This window comes from Gracilinanus agilis, chromosome 2 (genome assembly GCF_016433145.1).
Source record: "Gracilinanus agilis isolate LMUSP501 chromosome 2, AgileGrace, whole genome shotgun sequence".
NCBI classification, from domain to species: domain Eukaryota; kingdom Metazoa; phylum Chordata; class Mammalia; order Didelphimorphia; family Didelphidae; genus Gracilinanus; species Gracilinanus agilis.
In genome coordinates, this window is record NC_058131.1 from 720957189 (window position 1) to 720977837 (window position 20649).

The 20649-nt window shown below is 37.3% G+C and overlaps 1 protein-coding gene across 1 annotated transcript in view; it reads left to right on the forward strand.

Moving 5' to 3' along the window:
* Positions 1-3143: 3143 nt before the first annotated feature.
* Positions 3144-20649, forward strand: part of ZRANB1 (zinc finger RANBP2-type containing 1) — a 39493-nt gene continuing 21987 nt past the window's right edge. The window contains exon 1 of the mRNA XM_044659235.1: positions 3144-3990. Within this exon, the coding sequence (XP_044515170.1) occupies positions 3174-3990 (817 nt within the window). The 5' untranslated portion in view covers positions 3144-3173. The remainder of the gene's footprint in view (positions 3991-20649) is intronic.

Here is a 20649-nt window from a genome sequence, read left to right on the forward strand (position 1 = left end):
TTTTCGTGGCTTTCTGAACACTCGTGCTAGTTTCTTGTACTCTTTCACTAACTTGCTTTGGGATCCTTGGTAAGTGACTTCCCTTCAAGAGGTTTCCTTAAATATCAGATGATGGTATGGGATTATCTGGTTTATTTCTCTTCTGGCTTTGATGTTTTGTGGTTCTGGCAACCTTGCTCAATTAGTTCTGGATATATTATGCCTTCCTGGAATTCAGCATGATTTTGGGCTGCCTTTCTCTACTGACACTTGATGTATTTCTATTTTTCCCCTCCAATTAATGCAGATAATCAGTTGACCTACCACTATTCTATTAATATTTACTATAATCCTAAATCCTACCTATAAATAGATATAATGCCGAATTTAAAGACATCTTGGCATGTCTTAATTTTGTTTGACTATTATTTAGTCATGTTAATTTTAAATAAAAAATATAGCAGTTCATTATTAAGAAAAAATGAATAGATTTAATTTGAAAGTGATGGTAAGAGGAAACCTTTTCTATAAATTTAGGTCTACTTGGAGGTTTGAAGTAAAACTCTGCTTTGGTTCTCTTTGCAGAAGTATCTTTTCAGAATCCAGAAGGATATTTGCAATGCCTTCATGAGAAAATCAGGCTCTGAGCTCACTTGAAGATGTAATCTTATCTTGCAGAATAAAGTAAGGTTTATAAATCAAACCACTGAACAAATTGGAAGCTATAGTTTAGACATTAAAACCAAAAGAGTAACTATCTTTTAAATAATCTTTTTAAAATTTATTTTTTCTCAGTTACATGTAAAAACAAATTTTAACACTAATTTAAAAATTTTTTGAATTCTAAATTCTCTTCCTCTCTGCCTCACCTTGAGAAGGCAATTTGGTATAAATTATACATGTGCATTTAGAAATAGTTTTTAATATAATAAATGTGGAGGTGAGGGGCATAGGAAAGGGCATGGGAACCCCTAGAGTAATTTCTGGTTTATTCTTCAAGCCTCTGGAAGGAAAGGTCAGGAAATCCTTATTTCTCTGTTTGTTTTTTACCTCTAGTCACCTTCCCAGCCATAGACTGGTGGCAGAAGAGGTGACTCAAGATGGATTTAAGGAGCTCTGGGGATCATAGATGGGGTCACAGATTGAGATCTCTCAGGGCCCTTTGAGATCATCTAGTCCAACCTTCCTCTTTTACAGAGTAAGTAGAGGAAGCAGGGCTGGTATTGTGTGGCTAGTGTATAATTGCAAGTTTTCATTACATTTCCTGCATAGGGTACTATATCTTATAAATTATAGAACTTTACACCTGAAAAAGGTCATTCTATACATTATATCTATTCAGTCTTTTCAAATAGCTTTTGAGATAGGGTAGTACATGGCCTGTCCTCATCCCATTTTGTGGATGAGAAAACAGCTGAGATCATGAGCAATGAATGATTTGACTAAGTAACCTGACAGGGTATTCAAATTAAGGGCTTTTGACTTAAAATTCAGGGCTTTTTCTGTTACAGAATTAATTGTCACTCTCCTTAAAAAAAAAATTCTTCATTGCTGAGACCCTTTTTTTCAAAAAATGAATGGTTTACTTTACTCATTTATTCATGAATTTGTGATTTCAGAGGTGTCAGATTCTCCACTGACATGTATTACCACAGCTTTGCATCTTAGTAGATTTTTGCTCCTTGTGACCAAAATGGGGATGGCTTTTTTGATGAATTTTGAAGTAGCTCTTGGACATAGGCCCTTATTCATGAAGCCTTTCCACCTTGGGAGAGAGTGTGCTGGGTTTGTTTTCCCTTTGAGAGAACCTAGGAACTTTTTTGGGGTTCTTAGTAAGCATCAGAGTAGGACTGTAGTGGACTGAATGTGTTTTTAATATGACGTATTTAGAATTATTTAGACTTGACACTATGAAAGTAGCATCAATTTGATAATCCCAGTGGAGGTAAGTAACCTCCCTATGTGGTCATCAAGCGATTCTGAGTTCACGTAAAGGTTAGCTCTCAGATACCAAGTTCCTTTCTTGGTTAGGAAGATTACTAGAGTATTAGGGACCCCTCTTTCAGATTTTACTATTATACTTAATAAATGGCAGAGAATTACATCTTAACACAAGCTACATCATTTTACAGGTTAGGCTCTATATTTCTTGCCCTCCTAATCCGATAAATAGAGGTTTCATACATTATTATCTTAGTAAGACTCCCATTGCCTTAGGCAAATAAAAGACTGAGTGGATTTAACTGAAATGATCTGAAGAAATAATAGAATTGATTATATTTTACTTTTTTAATTGTTAGAAAAATGGAATCATGTGATTGATTATCTGTTCTGAAAAGCATGTGTGTTTGTGTGTAGCGTGTATATTCTCTCCTTTTGGAATTCACTTTTAATGCATTTTCCCTTTATATCAAATTGCCTGCCTTTTTAAGAACTCAGTGTTTCTAAAGGAGTTATAACTTTTGTAATTTATTGTTTCATTATGAATTTTACAAGCAAAGTTATTTTAGGAATGGTACTTTTTAAAATGCTAGAGGAAGAGCAGAATGCAATCTTTTTGGAAATGAGAGGAGTAAGTCCAACAGAGGAGGCTGGTGGGTGAGCTAGCTTTTGACCTAGGAAGCTTTGGAAACTGTTGCCGCTTTACATTATTTTCAAGAGAAATATCTGTTACTTGTATGTGAAAAAAGGATAGTTGATAATAATTGGCTTTTCATTTGTTTCCAGGCATTGTTTAGAATTTTTTCACCTTTCTTTTTCCATTCCTTGGTTTCTGTATTTTTTGTTTCTGGAAATTTGAAATTGTGTCTCAGTTGAAAACTGTTCCTCTTTTAGCATATTCCTTTTTTAAACCATTCCTTCCTGTGTAATTTCTATTGAAAATTCTTCTATGTACACTTTTCTTTCCTTCTTTTTCTGTTCCCATAACTAGTTTTTTAGATGTAACTTTTATTACATTTAGAGCCAAAGCTTTCCTTAAAACTTAGTCTGCAATTTTATAAATGAAATATGTGTGTGTGGGAGGGGGTGGGATTTAATTCAAATTTTAAGAAACTAATTTTTTTCTTGATATACCTGTAACTTGTCAGCATCTTTTCAAAAGTGAAATTGTTTTGCAGTCATTATACTTTAATAACCATATCCTACTTATTTATAGCTTCCTGCCTGACATAATTCACTTCAAGAAGTGCACAATGTCAGAACGTGGAATTAAGTGGGCTTGTGAGTATTGTACCTATGAAAATTGGCCATCTGCAATCAAGTGTACCATGTGTCGTGCCCAAAGACCAAGTGGAACAATTATTACTGAAGATCCATTTAAAAGTGGTTCAAGTGATGTTGGTAGAGACTGGGATCCTTCTGGTACTGAAGGAGGAAGTAGCCCTTTGATATGTCCAGATTCCAGTGCAAGACCAAGAGTTAAGTCTTCGTACACTGTGGAAAATGCTAATAAATGGTCATGCCATATGTGCACGTATTTGAACTGGCCGAGAGCAATCAGATGTACCCAGTGCTTGTCCCAGCGTAGGACCAGGAGTCCCACAGAATCTCCTCAATCCTCAGGATCAGGCTCAAGGCCAGTTCCTTTTTCAGTTGATCCTTGTGAGGAGTACAATGATAGAAATAAACTGAACACAAGGACACAGCATTGGACTTGTTCTGTTTGCACATATGAAAACTGGGCCAAGGCTAGAAAGTGTGTTGTTTGTGATCATCCCAGACCTAACAACATTGAAGCTATAGAATTGGCAGAGACTGAAGAGGCTTCTTCACTAATCAATGAACAAGACCGAACTCGGTGGAGAGGAGGGAGTTGCAGTGGCGGAAATGGCCAGAGAAGGTCTCCTCCCATACCTCAGCGGGACTCTGAAATGAACATGGATTTTCAGAGAATAGAATTAGCTGGTGCTGTTGGCAGCAAAGAGGAACTTGAAGTCGACTTCAAAAAGCTAAAGCAAATTAAAAACAGAATGAAAAAGACTGATTGGCTATTCCTCAATGCTTGTGTGGGTAAGTGCCTGTTTCTGCATTATTTGAGTGGGCAGAGAGAAGGAGAAGAAGGAGAGAAAAAGAGAGGAGAGAAGGAGAGAGGAAAGGGAAGTAGAGCAGAGAGTTGAGGGGGAAGAGAGGGAGACAGAGAGAAAAGGGAGAAGGAGATTAAAAATGACATGGAAGTTGTTCACTGGGATCAGTTTTCTTCAGCATTTCTATCCTCATTAATAACATGCATGTGCAATTAAATATTGCTTTCACCAGCATGAATGGACCTGGATTTCTGAATCTTTCTTTGTTCACAATCCTCCTTCCTCAATAAACTTTATCTGAACTTATTTGTAATTGAATAATAAATGTCTGTTCCTGTTGAAGTACCTTTTTAAAGAGGAAAGATTTAAAAAAAAAAAATACCAGTATCAGATATTTACCTGTGTTCAAAATTGCTATGTTGTTTACTTTAGCAAGATGTGACTGTGGAACACCCCAGCTGCAAGTTTGGGAGTGTTTGTAAACAGTGTGAGCATCTTGGGATGATAGAAGCTTTAGTCAGATGTTAAAAATAACACAAAAATGTGATTCAAAGATGCTGTATGCACAATAGTGACCTTGAAGAAGCTGATGTTAATAGAATAGGAATGTCTTCTTATAAATATTTACAAGCTTGAGGAAACTACTTTTTTATGGCTACTTGATTTCATGAAATCAAATTCTGATTCGTGTTTTGTTTTTAGTGCTTTCCTAAGGCATTTCTGGGTATTGGTCCCAACACTAGCTCAGAGCTGTTTAAAAAAAAAAAAAAAGAATTACAAAAGCAGGGTTTTCTCCATTATTGACCTTGTAAGTTTGTTCTTTGTAATGAAATTTCATAACTGCAAGATGCATGAGTCCTGTGGGTTTTCATGGAGCAGATGAGATATTTGAACTTGATAATGCAAATATTTTGAGTAGGGGTGACTAGAAATTCTGTTTTTAAAAAAATTGAGCCTCCATTTACTTTACATGTAAAGTGAAAGACAAGTCCTGTGAGATGGTGTCTTCAATATTAATTCCCTTTTTCTAGGACTAATTTAAAATATTATTGTTTCATTCCACGAATATATTTTAAAAAATGGAAAAGATGGAGCTATTTGTATATGTTGGGTAATACACATTTGAAGATATTTTACATTTTTTATATGCTAGCTTTTGATCTGAAAGAAAAGACCTTTTTTAGGGTTTGGGATCATCCAAAAAGATCTTCTTTTCCATTTATCTGTGCTCCTCCCTCATGTCATTGAGATATTTTCTTTGAAACATGATAAGGACACACCATACTTATGGGCAGACTTAAAAATACACAGTAAGAAGAGGGCAGCTACAAAGACAATGCTCTTTCCTTTGAATTAATCCTATATCTTTCTAATCATCTTAAGAAATCTTAGTGATTTTTGCATACTTTAATAATCAAAAGTATTTCTTAAAGTGGATATAACTTTACAAATGGAAATTACTTGAGCTCTATAACTGTGTTGTTTCCTGGAATCATGGAAACTAAAAGATGTGCCTATTTCCTTAACTAGTTCTAGTATCCTGCTTACCTTCAGCAATCTTTGTTTGGTAGTCTTGGTACTTCTTACCAAGTCCTGTTTCTGGCTCTGTTAAATTTATTTTAGTTCCAGGATTTATATGAGGCTTCCAGATATTTCCTACTCCCAGATGGGCTAGCTGCTCCTTGAATCCATTGAACCCTGATTCTTAGTCTTAAGTTTCTTATTTTTAGTACAGTGTCTGATATTGTCTCCTTGTTAGTATTGTATTCATTCAACAAATATTTTGGACCTGTTAGAGTAGTGTGTTCTGAGCATATTGAAGAAAGAGAACATCGTTATTATTTAATTGGCACAAACAATTCCATCCTGCCCTTAGTCATTACCTAGATACAACACATTTTTAAGTCCTTATTTCCACCAGTAATTGGCTTAAGCAATGTAGTAAGTATTCATAGTAGTAAAGAAGTCTGAGATGTGGATGAGAAAATCCATGTTAATTTCAGTTTTCATTTTAGGCTCCTTTTGTGCTCAGACAGGGGAAAAGAGTTCACTGTTAGGAGTGTGGGGCTTGCTTTTGATGGAATCGTGGGACAAGGGAGATCTGCACCATGTTTGGAGAATGCTCTGAATAGGAATCTCAGACCTAATCTTTCCTGCCTTTCTGTGTCTCTTTAGCCAAGTCATTTTACTTCTAGGCTCTAGTTTTCCTTTTGTTAGACTATCTATTTCCTAGGTCTGTCTTCTATAAATGTAAGCTATACAGCCTCTCTCAAATGTAGGACTGTGGAACTTATGAATCTGAAGCCATGAAAGAAACTTTTGCCAGATTCTTAGCTAATTAATCTGAAACAAGGAAGACTCATTTGTCCAGGCACCAACATTATGTAAAAGTGCTCAGAATGAGGCAAATTTCACTTAGGTTCCAGGATGTATCATAGCAATATATTTGTATAGCTTCTAGCTGCTTTGTACATGTAGGTTTTTTGTTTTGTTTTGTTTTGTTTTTTGGTGGTGGTGGTGGTGGTGGGTGACTGATAGAGGGAAGTACATGCAGTGAAGGTCTTCAGAGCTTTCTGTCTCATTAAAAATGGTAGAAATTAGATGATTTTACTTAAGAAAATTAAAGTCTAGATTTTAGAGTTGAACAGTTTCTTTCCTTTTCACTAAAGAAGTGATGATACCCACCACAGACCCCACATTTCTCAAATAAGTATACACTGGGAGCTATTCTCCTGGGTTGTTAGATTTTGCACCTGACTGTACTCAAAGATTACAGGTGGGTATCTTGAAATGAGGTATTGAGCCCCAAATCCTATTTCTGTAGGAGTAATCCCTGATAGCTATCTCCCTTTTCAGACTCCTGGATCTTTTGAGATCTGCACTTTCTTGTAGTGCTTGTTTCTTCATCAACTCCCAAAACACTGAGTGTCCCAACCTAGCTGAACCATCCCAGCTTATGCTTTATCTGATTAGTTTATGGAAGGTATTGTCTCTTGCAATTGAAAAGAGCAGAGGGCTTTAATATGACCTCAGACACTAAGCATTCCATTGGTAGTAAGTCTTGTTTAAATACCCATACTCTCAGCAAGTCCCCGTGTCTCACTTTTGTTGATCATAAAATTATACCTTTAAAGCTGGAAAGGGGCTTCCAGTAGTCGTTATTCATTCTAGCTAGCTCATTTTATGGATGAGAAAATGAGGTCTTGAGAGGTTAAGAGATTTAGCCCCTATCACATAGCTAGTGTCTGATGCAAGATTCTACCCCAAAGTTCAGCCCCATATCCACTAGACTCACTATATCCATCAGCCAATACAAAATCTCTCTAGTGCACATGGTTCTGCCAAAAATAGACTAACCCAAACTAGGTACTTTTACTTGAAATTGTACATAGTAGTCATTGAATAGATTGGATTCTAGTAGTAGTTTTGACTTTTTTGTTGTGAGAAACCAAAGAAAGGTGGAGAGTTTTCTCTTCTTGCTTGTCTGCTTTTGCTCTGTGAGATAGATTTAAAGGTGAAAGAGAGGGTGTTGTGTGCATGTGCGTGCATAAGTGTGTGTCAGTGGTGTGTTAAGACTTTGAAGAGAATAGATTGAACTTGAGTTTTTTAATCAGGTTGTCTTAAAAGGCAGGATTAATTGATGCCTTGATATATGGTACTACTAAGCTGCATGCTGACAGGATTATTGTATCAATCATTAGGAAATTTTGTTTTCTTCATTTAAAAATCTTAACATGGTCTGTAACATTTGTGTCCTTTGTGATTCTTCCCTCCCCCAGTTATAAAAATATTAGGGAGAATATGGTATCGTTAAGTAATTGTTAAGCAACTCTGATGTGATAGGATCATTATAAAGACCATTTGACTATCCTCTCTTTTTTATTAGTTTTTTTTTTAAAACAAAATTTATGATTCTAGAAAATTGGACATGCACATAGGTTACAAAAATGTAACCAAGGGGCGGCTAGATAGCGTAGTGGATAGAGTGCCACACGTGGGAGTTTGGAGGACCTGGGTTCAAATGTAGTCTCAGACATCTAGAGCTGTATGACCCTGGGCAAGTCACTTAACCCCAGTTGCCTTATGGCCAAGCCCTTGCTGTTCTTGTCCTAGAATTGATACTAAGACAGAAGGTAAAGGTTTAAAAAAAAAGGAAGAAAGAAAAAAAGAAAAAAGAGCACAATGTAACCAGTAGTTGTTTTTGTGGTAAAATAAGGTGGGTGATCTTCAAAACTCCAAGGAACCGTACTTCCTTCAGTGTAAGTATTCCCTCTTTGGGCCTCTTTGTTTTAAGCCAATAGCAGTTTTGAGTTACTGTATCTAAAAAAATTAATCACCTTAGATTTACATCCTCCCTCCCCCTCAGGACTCATTTTGTTTTTGTAATCCTAGCAGTGCCACAGTGCCTGGCATCTAGTGTGGGTGCTTGATAAATATTTATTATTTGGTTGGCTAACCTTCTGATGAGTTTCTGGACTGATAGCAAAGATGGTGGACCTACAGTTTGTGCTGCCTGGGGCTAGGGCTATTCTTGAAGGTTGACCAGCATAGAACAACAATAGTTGTTGTATCCCATTAGCAAAGCCTTCAGTAAGCCCAGGGTCTTCTTTACTCTGTGATAGGAGATGTTGGTCCAGCTCTTTAAAGGCAGACAATATTTCTAGCTTTTAAAAATGTCAGTTTGCTCAAAATTTTATCACTTTACTTTTCCATGGTTAGGCATTTACCAAGAATATATCTTATTGGCTGTAAGCATTGAGGGAAAGTCTGAAAAACACATTATTAATGGTGTGTATTATTTTTCAAACTTTAAAATATTTTAAAAATATTTCTGCTTGCCTTCCATTTGATTTCCTAGGGTTTTTTTTTTTTTCCTTACAGTGGGTCTTGCTGATTTTCTTGGCCAATTTTAAATATCATGCTACTTGGATATTTTTAGCAGAATTACATTTAATCCTCAATATGTTGAAAGCTGGGATTCTTAACCTATTAGGGCCTATGAATCAACATTTTTTAATAACTATTTTAGTGCACATAATAGCTTTCCATTGTCATGTTAGATGCTTTATTGTATGCACTTAAAAACATGATCCCCAGAAGGGCTCTATAGGATTCAACCAGATTGTCAAAAGGGGTGCAGGACACACAAAAGGTGAACAAAACCTCTGTCCTAAGGGAATGTTAGTGGTAGTTTCACTTCATATTTAGGTAGATTGAGGAGTAGAAAGGTTAAATGACTCACTTGGAGGCTGCTCTGTGGAGTATCTGTTTGTACTTCCTGGGCAAAGAGGTGAAAGATAGGACACACATGAGTGTTGAGGCTTAACTGCGAAGGCATTCTGTGCCCCACATTCTCTCCTATGCTGCTCAGTAGTTGTTTAGTTTAGGCTTATGGCTCCAGTTAATACCTGTACAGTTGTTGGGTGGACTTGGGGATGCCTTTCAGACCACACGGACACCTATGATGACCATTGGCTAGGATCGTTGTATACTGAGTTCTGTCAGTTGCTCTTCCCCAACATTTCTTCTTTTGGAGCTTCATTGCTGTAGGTGCTTTCTGAGCCTAGTCTAGCAGCCTTGCTTTTGACAATATATAAAAATCAACCTACTGGTCTTATCTAGTGAAATTGGTCTTCTGCCAAGTAACTCTTAAGGACTTTACCGTCCTGTTATTTGTGTATCTAGTTTTTATGCTTTTAAATGTTATTAATCATAGCTTCAATCAAGTAATAAGTATTTATTAAGCACTTACTACATCAGGCATTGTGCAAAGCCCTAGAAATACAAAAAGAGATAAAAGATAGTTCCTGCCTTCAAGGAGCCTATAGGCAAATGAGGGAGACAGCATGTGAACAGATAGACATGAAACAAGCTATATATTTGAACAAATAGGAATTTTTTAACAGAGGGAAAGCACTGGAATGAAGAAAGTTGGGCAAGTTTCATGTAGAAGATGGAATTTTAGTTGGATCTTAAGGGAAGCCAGGGAGATCAGTAGTAGAAATGGAGGAAGGAGAACATTCCAGGAATGGGGGACAGCCAAAGAGAATGAGAATGCCCAGAGATAGCATGGCTTGTTCATGGCACAGCCAGGAGACTGGTGTCACTGAATCAGAGTACATAATAAGAGAAGGGGCTGAGTTAGGGTTTTGAACCTCAAGCAGTATTTTGGATTTGATTCTAGAGGGAGCTACTGGAGTTTTTTGAGTAGGGAGAAATGCTGTGTGTGACATGGTCAGAAGTCTAGGAAAATCACTCTGGTGGCTAAATGGAAGATGGATTGTGGTGGGAAGGAACTAGTGGCTGGCTGGACCCAGCCTTTTATGTGGGATTAGGGTAGCTATAGGTGGTGCAGTGGCTAGTCAGGAAGACTTATCGTCCCCAGTTCAAATCTGATCTCAGACATTTATCAGCTGTGGGACTCTGGGCAAGTGACTTAATCTTGTTTGTCTTGGTTTCCTCATTTGTAAAACGAGCTGGAGAAGGAAATGACAAACCACTTTAGGATCTCTGCCAAGAAAACCCCAAGTTGGGAGGGAGTGGAGTGTACCACAAAAAAATTAGACACGACTGACTTGTCGTTTTGATGAAAATACTCTCAAAAGGTAGGTTAGTTGGCTGGGACAGGATGATTAAGTTGTTGTGGGTGTTTAAAGAAAAAAGGGGTAAAGATTGTTATGTTTTTTAGGCTTTGGCATTATTTGCTGCTTCCAGACTAAATCTCCTGAAAGTCATTGAGACTTTCTGATTTGCTTGGGCTGATAGTGTAGCAGATGAATCATTGTTAAAGCATGACAAAGAACCTATAGGCCTTATGTAACTTTTTAGGCATTGTTATTTTTTTAATCTAATTAGATTTTTTTCCTCTTTAAATAATATGCTCCTGTCTTTTTCTTCAAAACTATTGAATTGCCGTGCTGAGATAATAGAATTATTGGCAAGAGAGGTACTTGCATCAAGTGGAAGGCATACAAAGAAGGAAGCAAAGAATGAATGTAATTAGTGACTTTGAAATCATGGGAAAATTCTGTATTTATTTCCAGAATTATGTCTTAAAATAAAGCTGTAGGAGACTAGAGACTGGAACTGTGATTTCATTGGTATAACAAATTTCTGAATGAGGAAATTCCCCCTACTAGTGCAGGTAGGCATCTCAGTCTCTTAGTTTCAGAGAGATTCAGAGCATGGAGTGAAGTGACTTGCCCAGGCTCACACAACTGGAGGACAACTATGTGTCAAGAGATGAACCTGGGGGCAGGGGAGGGGGGGGGGGTAGCTGGGTAGCTCAGTGGATTGAGAGCCAGGCCTAGAGATGGGAGGTCCTAGGGTTCAAATCTGACCTCAGACGCTTCCCAGCTGGGTGACCCTGGGCAAGTCACTTGACCCCCATTGCCTACCCTTACTACTCTTCTGCCTTGGAGCCAATACACAGTATTGACTCCAAGACGGAAGGGGAGGGTTTTATTTAAAAAAAAAAAAAAAAAAAAAAAGAGAGAGAGAGAGAGAGAGAGAGAGAGACATGAACCTTGATGGCCTTGTTGACTTTCAAACTAGCTCTCTAGTATGCCATAATTCCTCTCAAAAAGTAGCAGTATTGGGGGCAGCTGGGTAGCTCAGTGGAGTGAGAGTCAGGCCTAGAGAGAGGAGGTCCTAGGTTCAAACCCAGCCTCAGCCACTTCCCAGCTGTGTGACCCTGGGCAGGTCACTTGACCCCCATTGCTCACCCTTACCACTCTTCCACCTATGAGACAATACACCGAAAGTACAAGGGTTTAAAAAAAAAAAAAGTAGCAGTATTTGAGAGATATAAAAGTTATTCTAGGGTTTGTTTGCTGTCAGATTTCATAGTATTATAAACCTAGACAGTTGAATGTCATTTCAACTTTTCTTTTGAGTTTATTCTCACATATCATTTTCTTATTATTTGATCTGATCTATATAGTTCTGATGGGAAAAACCTTCAAATAAAAAGAACCTGATGTGGAGCAGGGAGAGAATCTGACCAAGGGGTAGGGATTGTGGGGCAGCTAGGTGGTGAAGGGGTTAGAGTGCCAGACTTGGGATCAGGAAGACTCATCTTCCTGAGTTAAAGTCTGGCCTCAGACACTAGTTATGTGACCTGGGGTAAGTCAACTTATCTAGTATCTTTTCTAAGAAAATCCTAAATGGGGTCACAAGAGAGTTGGGGCATCCCTGAAAAATGACTGAACACAATAGGGTGGAGGAAATGACTAGTCAGCCATGTAATATTAATGTCTGTTGGCCTTTCTCCTTAAAGATGAACCTGACAGGAGCTTGCTGATATCCACTCCTCCCCTTCTCCAGCCAGAGGGACAGAGTTGGTGACTGAGGAGCTGTGAGGTTCAGAGATGAGTTTGTAGAGACCTTATGAAATTCCCATGAATTTTGTGCCTTGGTATCTTAGCAAAGGATGATGCACTGACTGTTCTTTCTTGCAATGTGTCATTTTCTCCTGTACTTTACTCTCCCAACACTCCAGTTTACTTGAATTATTTTCATAATTTGTCCTTTTGGAAAACCATGCCTTGTCCTACATCTTGGCAACTTGGTACATTAGATCTTAAATTATGAAATTTAGACTACATAAAATCCCATCTTCTCTAAAAAGCCTTTCCCAACCTCTTTTAATTTCAGGGTCTTGCCTCTGTTAATCATTTCCTATTTATTCTGTCTGTTAAACTTGCTTTGTATGTACCCAGGTATCCTTTCCACGTCCCCATCAAGATTTTGACATATCCCTTTGGCTTAAGAAATGGAATGGGAATTTAGGGGGAGTTTTGCAGAAACCGCAGATGATATGTGAAGGCTAGCAGACAACACAGAAAAAGCTTAGAAACTCAGAAATGCATAAAGTATATGTATAGTATTATATAACACACATATTTTATCTTTTAATAGACAGTTTCATTTTCAAAGTTAAGATAAGTAAAAAGTTAAAGTTTGCAAAAAGAATGTACAAACCAAAACATTTTACTTGGTTGTTCCAGGTCACAGGGGGGCTGTGCCCTTAACCCTTACCATGATGTGTAAGGAATGCCTATATTTGTTTGCATGTCATTTCTCCCATTAGAATGTGAGTTCCCTGATGGCAGAGACTGTCTTGGGCATTTTTGCATTCCCAGTGCTTATTAGCATAGTGACATAGTAGGTGCTTATTTTTTTTTTTAATGACATACAAAGTTTTGAATGTTCCTCAAAAAGTATCTTTAATTCTATTCACTAGTGAAGACCTTGGGGTTCTCTGCCTTTTCTCTTAGTCTGTTGTGCCTGTTGCTACTATGATTTTTTTGGGATATGGGTGAGAAAACTTAACTGATGGTCCATAGAAAATGTTCATGTGGCATGGACCACAAAGTGTGCACATAAGCTGACTGTATACTAGTGTCAAAAAAGAGTTTCGGTGGCCAGTATAGAGGCAGTTTTTTTCTGCAATAAATCACTGCCAGTGTATTCAAAGGAAAATAAGCTTTTAGTGTACAGGCAGTTCCTTGTATGTCTTTAGTTAACTTGTTATTACTCTTAATAGATATATGAGGAGTATGTGGGTGTGGTATGTGCTTTGGCAACTTGTAAAAAAAAACTCTGAATACCAAGATGAACAAAAATAGCACTTATTGTATGCCAGACATTGTGCTAGAAGGGCTTTACCATTTTATTATGTCATTTGATCCTAACAATAACCCTGGAAGGTAGGTGTTGTTATAGCCTCATTTTTTAGATGAAGAAACTGAGGGAAACAGGTTAAATGACTTGTGTAAGGTTATACATCTAGTAAGTATTATGTGAGTCTGGATTTGAAATCAGGTTTTCCTGATTTCAGGCTTAGCCTCTGTCCATTTCATGAATACCTTGCTTATAGTACCTCCTTCCTGCCCAAGATGTATAGTTTAATTCTTCTGATAGCTTTGCCTAAAGGGACACCTTTTAGATTGTTTTTAATCTCAATTCAAAACAAAATTTCTCTGTGATGTTTGTTTCATTAGCTAGCTTTGAAATAACACCTGGTGTACCACAAATAGTTTTTATATCTTTGGTACAAATCTTTAGCCAAGCACGTGTGATGGACTACTATATCTTTTTGTTCTCCATCTGTTCAACCTTCCATCCTAAGAAGTTTTTGGAAACACTCAGTGTATATAGTTTTCTGATTTCAACTAAGGAGAAAATGAATCTCTAGAAATCATCTGGCCTTTTAAGACTTCGTTGATGTTGGCAGCAGAAGTGGACCTCTTCCTCTCAACACAGTGTTCCTTTGTAAGTTTTCCTTTAAGGGTTCTTTTGACTCTTAAAAGACCTCACTGCTGAGGTGTGCTGTGAATAGTGTGCTGGCCATGGTCTAAGAAGGAATAACCTGTAAAAGAAGGCACAAGCCTGGTAGCTACTAAATAGAATTTGGGACTTGGTTTTAGAATCTCCCACTTAGCCTTTGGGAAAAAGAGTGGTCCTTGAATGTAGGTTCCAGAGTGGCCATTGGTCTCTTGAAGGCTGAATTGTAATCTCTTAGAATTTTTCTTTTTTGATGTCTCATTCATATCACCACAATTGTCCCCCCTCTCCCTCCATATAGTTTCTTTTCTTTTCTTTTTTTTAAAACCCTTAACTTCTGTGTATTGGCTCCTAGGTGGAAGAGTGGTAAGGGTGGGCAATGGGGGGGGGGTCAAGTGACTTGCCCAGGGTCACACAGCTGGGAAGTGTCTGAGGCTGGATTTGAACCCAGGACCTCCCGTCTCTAGGCCTGACTCTCAATCCACTGAGCTACCCAGCTGCCCCTCTCCATATAGTTTCAACTGCAATTCCTTCAGATCAGATCTTTTGCCAAAGAACTTTTTTTGGGAGGAAGGAGTTGGCTTGATTAATATTCTAGCATTCTTTATAGGGCAATGGATACCATGTCTAATGGCAATCAGAAACAAATAAATTAAAGTCAATTTAACAGCAAATGTTTTTAAGCCATTTCTTTGTGCAAGTACTAGACTAGATGCTTAGGATACAAAGACAGAATTGAAAATGAAACTGTCTCATCCTTTAAGAAATTTACATTATACTTATTTGCCCCCTTCCTCTGAACATTTGGTGCATTTTCCTTCTGGCCAAAACAAGGGTGGGCAGTTAGGTGGCAAAGTGGCTAGAGTGCCAGACCTCAAATCAGGAAGATTCATCTTCCTGAGTTCAAATGTGGCCTCAGACATTTTTGAGCAATGTGACCCTGGGCAAGTCACTTTATCCTGTTTGCCTCCATTTCCTCATATATAAAATGAGCTGGAGAAGGAAATGGCAAATATCTTTTTGCCGCTCCAGTATCTTTGCCTAGGAAACCCCAAATGTGGGGTCTCAGAGAGTTGGGTATGACTAAAATGACTGAACATAAAGCTTGATACATACTGAAAGGGCTACTGGATTTAGAATTAGAGGGACTCGGATTTGAAAGCTAGTTTCATCAGTACTAGTATGGCCATGGGCAAGTAAGACACTCTAGGGCCTCAGTTTCCTCTCCATGTTCAAAGTAAGATACTTAAGCCCCTTCTAACTTAGGGCTCCTATACTGTGGGACCTGCGAATGACCATGGGCACATGGGGGAGAGGATGGTTGAAGGAACTGAACTAATTTTTCCTCTAAAGTTGATCCTACTTGATTGAGAGGAATAGCAATAGTAATTTCTCCTTTTAAATTTGAACATGATAAATACTCAAAAATTGTTTCTATGAGGACTTTGCAGTCCAGCAAATGAAGTTTTTGCTCAAAAGACAGGAAAGCTAATATGAAACCTATAATTAATGAAAAATAGGATTGCCGATAATTACTCTTTAATATAGATTTTGGAAGACATTTCTGTGTTTTAAAGGCATTTCATCCTTTCTCAGTTATCTACTTGAATGTTGGTGATCTTTTGTTTTTTGTTATTGTTCAGCTATGTCAGTTATGCCTGACTCTTCAGAATCCCTTCTTTCCCCCCATTTGGGGGGTTTCTTTCTCCAGCTCACTTTGTTTTCATCTGTTGACAAGGAAACTTGAGGCCAGCAGGGGTTGCTCAGGGTCACACAACTAGGAAGTATCTGAGACCAGATCTGAGCTCAGGAAGAGCAGTTTTCTTCATGTTACTGAAGATTCTGCTATGTTGATCTGAATAGGTTCCCTTTCTCCCCCCCCCCCCCCAAATAAGACAAGTACCCCTATAACGAAGTCAAAAGGAATAATGTAGAAGTAAATACATTGAAAAAATTATGATGATGATAGGCTGGTCTGGAAATAGCGGGCTATCCTATTTCATATTGCTATGTTGAGAACAACCTGATGAGCAACATTATTAGGAAGTGAGAACTGAAAAATATCTGTTAAGCACATGGCACAGTCAATTTTGATTAAGAGATTTCTCTTGCCTTTCATTGTACCTCTTTTCAAAGCAGATGTTTTAAAATAGTTTGTTTATTAATTTGAATTACCTAGTATTAGGATATATTTTTCTCGAAATTTGACTGGAATTAGATTAGAATCCCTTCACAATTGTTTTGGAATATCTTTTTTAATGCAATCTCATTCCAATTGCAAGACAGGATGATTTTAACTTAGTAAAATCTCTTCTTGCCATTGAACTATGTGAAAAGTGTGGATGAGAAGTAAATTTCTTCTCTATTTCTGAGTTTGCAGCTTCTGGTGCTATTTAGCAAGTTTTCTTAAAAATAAGAGACTCTTGCTTCTGCTTAATATTTTAAAATATTCTTTAAAAGTGTTTGTTTTTTTAAAAAATCTTGAAAAAATCACTCTGCCTCAGCAAATGTAAGTTGAGGCAGCAATTTGTTTTATCTGAAATATATAGCTAAGTAGCAGCATAAAAAAAAAAAAAAAAGACCATTGGATAGTGTGATCTCCTTCCTATTTTAACCTGAAAAGGAGTTGGTTGACTAGATGAAGAAGTAATCTGTTGAGGGAAAGCATCCCAGGGACCTAGCCACATCTGATTCTCTCTTCTAACCATGCACAAGGACATTTTGAACATTACCACTTAAAACTAACTTTTCTTTTCAAGGGTTCCTGAAATTGTGCCGCTGGCTCCAGGCCCACCCTGACCCCACAGCATAAAGCATACTGTGATATCACAGTTATCATAGAACTCCCGTGTAATGTTGAGCTGGCCCATGTGGGCTCAGGTAAGTCCCAGATTTTTTTTACCATTTGGCATTCTTTTCAAAGTTAGTTGCCATGACAATTTTATGCCATAAAGGAAAAACAAAAGAACCCACAAAACTTTGAAAATTGTGCCATACATGGGGGAAAAAATGTGTTACCTAAAACACCTGTGAGCCAGCTCCATGTTCCACGGAGTTCCATAGTAACTGTGGTCTGAGTAGAGTCTTCAGTCAGTACAAGAGGATCAACGGTGACTGTGAACTAAGACCTAGTTTATAGAACAGCCAAACACACAGTTGCTTTCTTATTCCATGGTTAAAGGTCAGCATGTCAAGTGGGGAAAATCTGTAGTTTCTGATATTAAAGCTTTTAATGTATCCTTATTTCATTCATGATATTTTTTAAAAATCCTGTAAATAATGGGAATTTTCTCTGGTGAACATGGCCTAATAATGCTGCTTTATTCATACACTGTAGTGTGTGTGTGTGTGTGTGTGTGTGTGTGTGTGTGTGTGTGTGTGTGTGTATCCATAGTTAAATTCCTAAAGTATAAATCAAACTATAGGCTACTTTTTTATATGATCTCTTTTTTTGCTTGGGAGTTCAAATTGTTTTTAATTGCGCTTCTCCCCCTCCCGCCCCCCTTGCTTATTTCCCCACTATCTTTGGGAGGGAGGTAGTAGGGGCAGATGTATGTAAAAGAAATTTGTATTATGTAATAGAAATATATAATAGAACATGTTTTAAAATGTCAAAGTATGGAATTTTTAAAGAGAGGAAAAGCTTCAGATGTTAAGGTTTTGATGACCTAGAAAACCTTTATGGGCCACTTTTTATTTCTATCTAGAACTTTTCAATGTCCTTTGGGTAACTTTTCTGCCTCTTGAAAGTAGCCAAAAAAATATCTACAGTTGTCTGCAAAATTCTGTGACCTAATTGGAAATGGCCTTCTGGTATGTAAATTGAAAATCTTATTGGTATTTTTGAAGGAACATTGCAATACCATTTTATTTGCAGGATGATTTTTTTTCCCCTCCAGACACTAGGATGTGGTTACTATCATGAATTATAGGGCTTAAAAATTATCAAGAAAATATGTCTATAAAATTTTTCAAATTCTCTTAAGTATCCTGGTTGTATAATGTAAAATGTGTGACTGGGTCTTCTGAGTTGGTTCTAACAGGATTTAACCTGTAGCTTATTTGAGGAATCATAGCCTAAATTTTGACAGATTATTATTGAGTTGATGAATTATTACTGTGTAATCATTGATAACATCAGTAATGTAAAAAATAATTTGTTTGGCTTTGGAATTTATTTTTGTTGCTTTTTGTGTTATTTATATATCTTGTATCTATTTTGTTCTTGAAGGGTTACAAAATCATAAATGTGTCTTTAGACCTGATTCAGGTGCTTAAGCTTCCCTGCCCTGCTCACCCCTTTCGTTTTTCGCCTCCTGCACATCTCTGTTGTCTGGTAATAGATGAGGTCTTCCTCAGTGCTGGTGCACAGTCTTTGTGAGAGTTCAGAAACAGAGTAGTGGACTGAATTCTTTTGTCCTTGTCTTATTTTCTGGGACTAGAGATAATGAAGTAACTAAAGTATCTTCTGGTTCCTGTCCTCTTAAACACAGAACTGGTTTACTACTAGTAAAGCAGAGTGGGAACAGTGTAAGCCAGGGACCTCCTACAGCCATATTTTTTAGGCTTGCTATGAGTTCTTGGGCTGTTTTTTTTTTTTTTTTTTTTTTTTTTTTTTTGCTGGTGGAGTGGGGCTGTTTTGTTTTTGACATGCACACATGGTCATTATAGCTGTATATTTAAAATAAGGTTGTAGATATGAATGCCAAAATGAGATTCTTCTAATCTAAAAAGCTTACTAGGTGAAAAATAATAAAAATATCTCCTAAGGCCCTAGAGATAAAGTGATCAACAAGAAAAACAATTCACACAACATACTAAAGGCACCTAAGGAGAAGATTCACCTAATAAAAAAGAGAGTGGATGATCATAAGAGATCCCAGTTTGGGGTATTTTCTGCACTGGGATGCCTTGGCCTTTTTGCTTTTGAGTAGACAGTAGTTGTATCATGTGTGTAGTTCCTTCTTTTGGGGGTTGGAGAGAGAGAGAGAGTGGGAGTTTGCAAGATCCTTGAGCTTTCCTGTTGTGGGCTTTGTGAAAAAGTCTACTAAATCTATCTTGCAATCTAGTATAATATAGTAAAACTTTATTGAGTTGGAATTAATCATAATTAATAATTAGTATCAGTTAGAATTTGATTTTTCCTTATGGAAAGTATCTTTCTAAGGAAATGATATTGAAGAAGTGGTGGTAGTGGTGATTTTGGAGGAGAATTGGTGGTGGTGGTGGTGGTGGTGGTGGTGGTGTGTTTATATTTTGGCAACTTAAACAGATATTTTAAGCGTTTGCACAGGATAGTGCACAGTGATAAAAACTTATTCAAATGAGATACATACAGCCTGTGACCTCAAAGAGTCTGTTTTAAAGCACTCTTAAAAAACAGCGTTAGAGGCAGCTAGGTAGCAGAGCAGATAGAGGTCCAGGCCTGGACTCTGGAGGACTTGGATACATATGTAGCCTCAGATACTTCTAGATATGTGACTCTGCAAATCACTTAATTACATTTGCCTACCCCTTGCCTTTTTGTCTTAGAGTTGTTATTTAAGACAGAAAGTAAGAGTTAAAAAAAAACACCAAACCAATATTAGCATTGAAGTACAAACTATTAATGCACTAATTAAATTCTCAACAATTTATTAAGCAAGTTCAGGAGGATTCCTGGAGTTCCTCAGGGACTTGAAAATAATAAAACTGAGCTTGCAAAAAAAATTCTTTTTATTTAATTAACTAATTTAGAGTATTTTCCCATGGTTACATGATTCATGTTCTTTCCTTCCCCTCCCCCTTACTCCCCTCCTGACTGATGAGCAATTCCACTGATTTTTTTTAAACTCTTACCTTCCACTTTAGAATCAATACTGTATATTGGTTCTAAGGCAGAAGATCCATTGGGTTTTACATGTATCATTGTTCAAAACTTATTTCCATATTATTATTTGCAGTAGCGTGATCGTTTAAAGTCAAAATCCCCAATCATATACCCATCAAACCATGTGATCAAACATGTTTTTCTTCTGTGTTTCTCCTCCCACAGTTCTTTAGATGTGGAGTGCATCTTTCTCATAAGTCCCTCCAGATTGTCCTGGGTCATTACCTTGCTGCTAGTAGAGAAGTCCAATATAGTCGATTGTATAAAAGCATATTTTCTCCTCTTCCTATTTCAGGGTTTTTTTTTTTTCCTTAAACCTCTTACCTTCAAACTTAGAATTGATACTAAGAATACTAAGATACTTAGAAAAGATACTAAGTAAGATACTAAGGCTATTAAGACTGTTAAGGACTAGGCAATTGGAGTTAAGTGATTTGCTGGGGTTAAAAAGCTAGGAAGTGTCTGAGAACAAATTTGAACCCAGGTCCT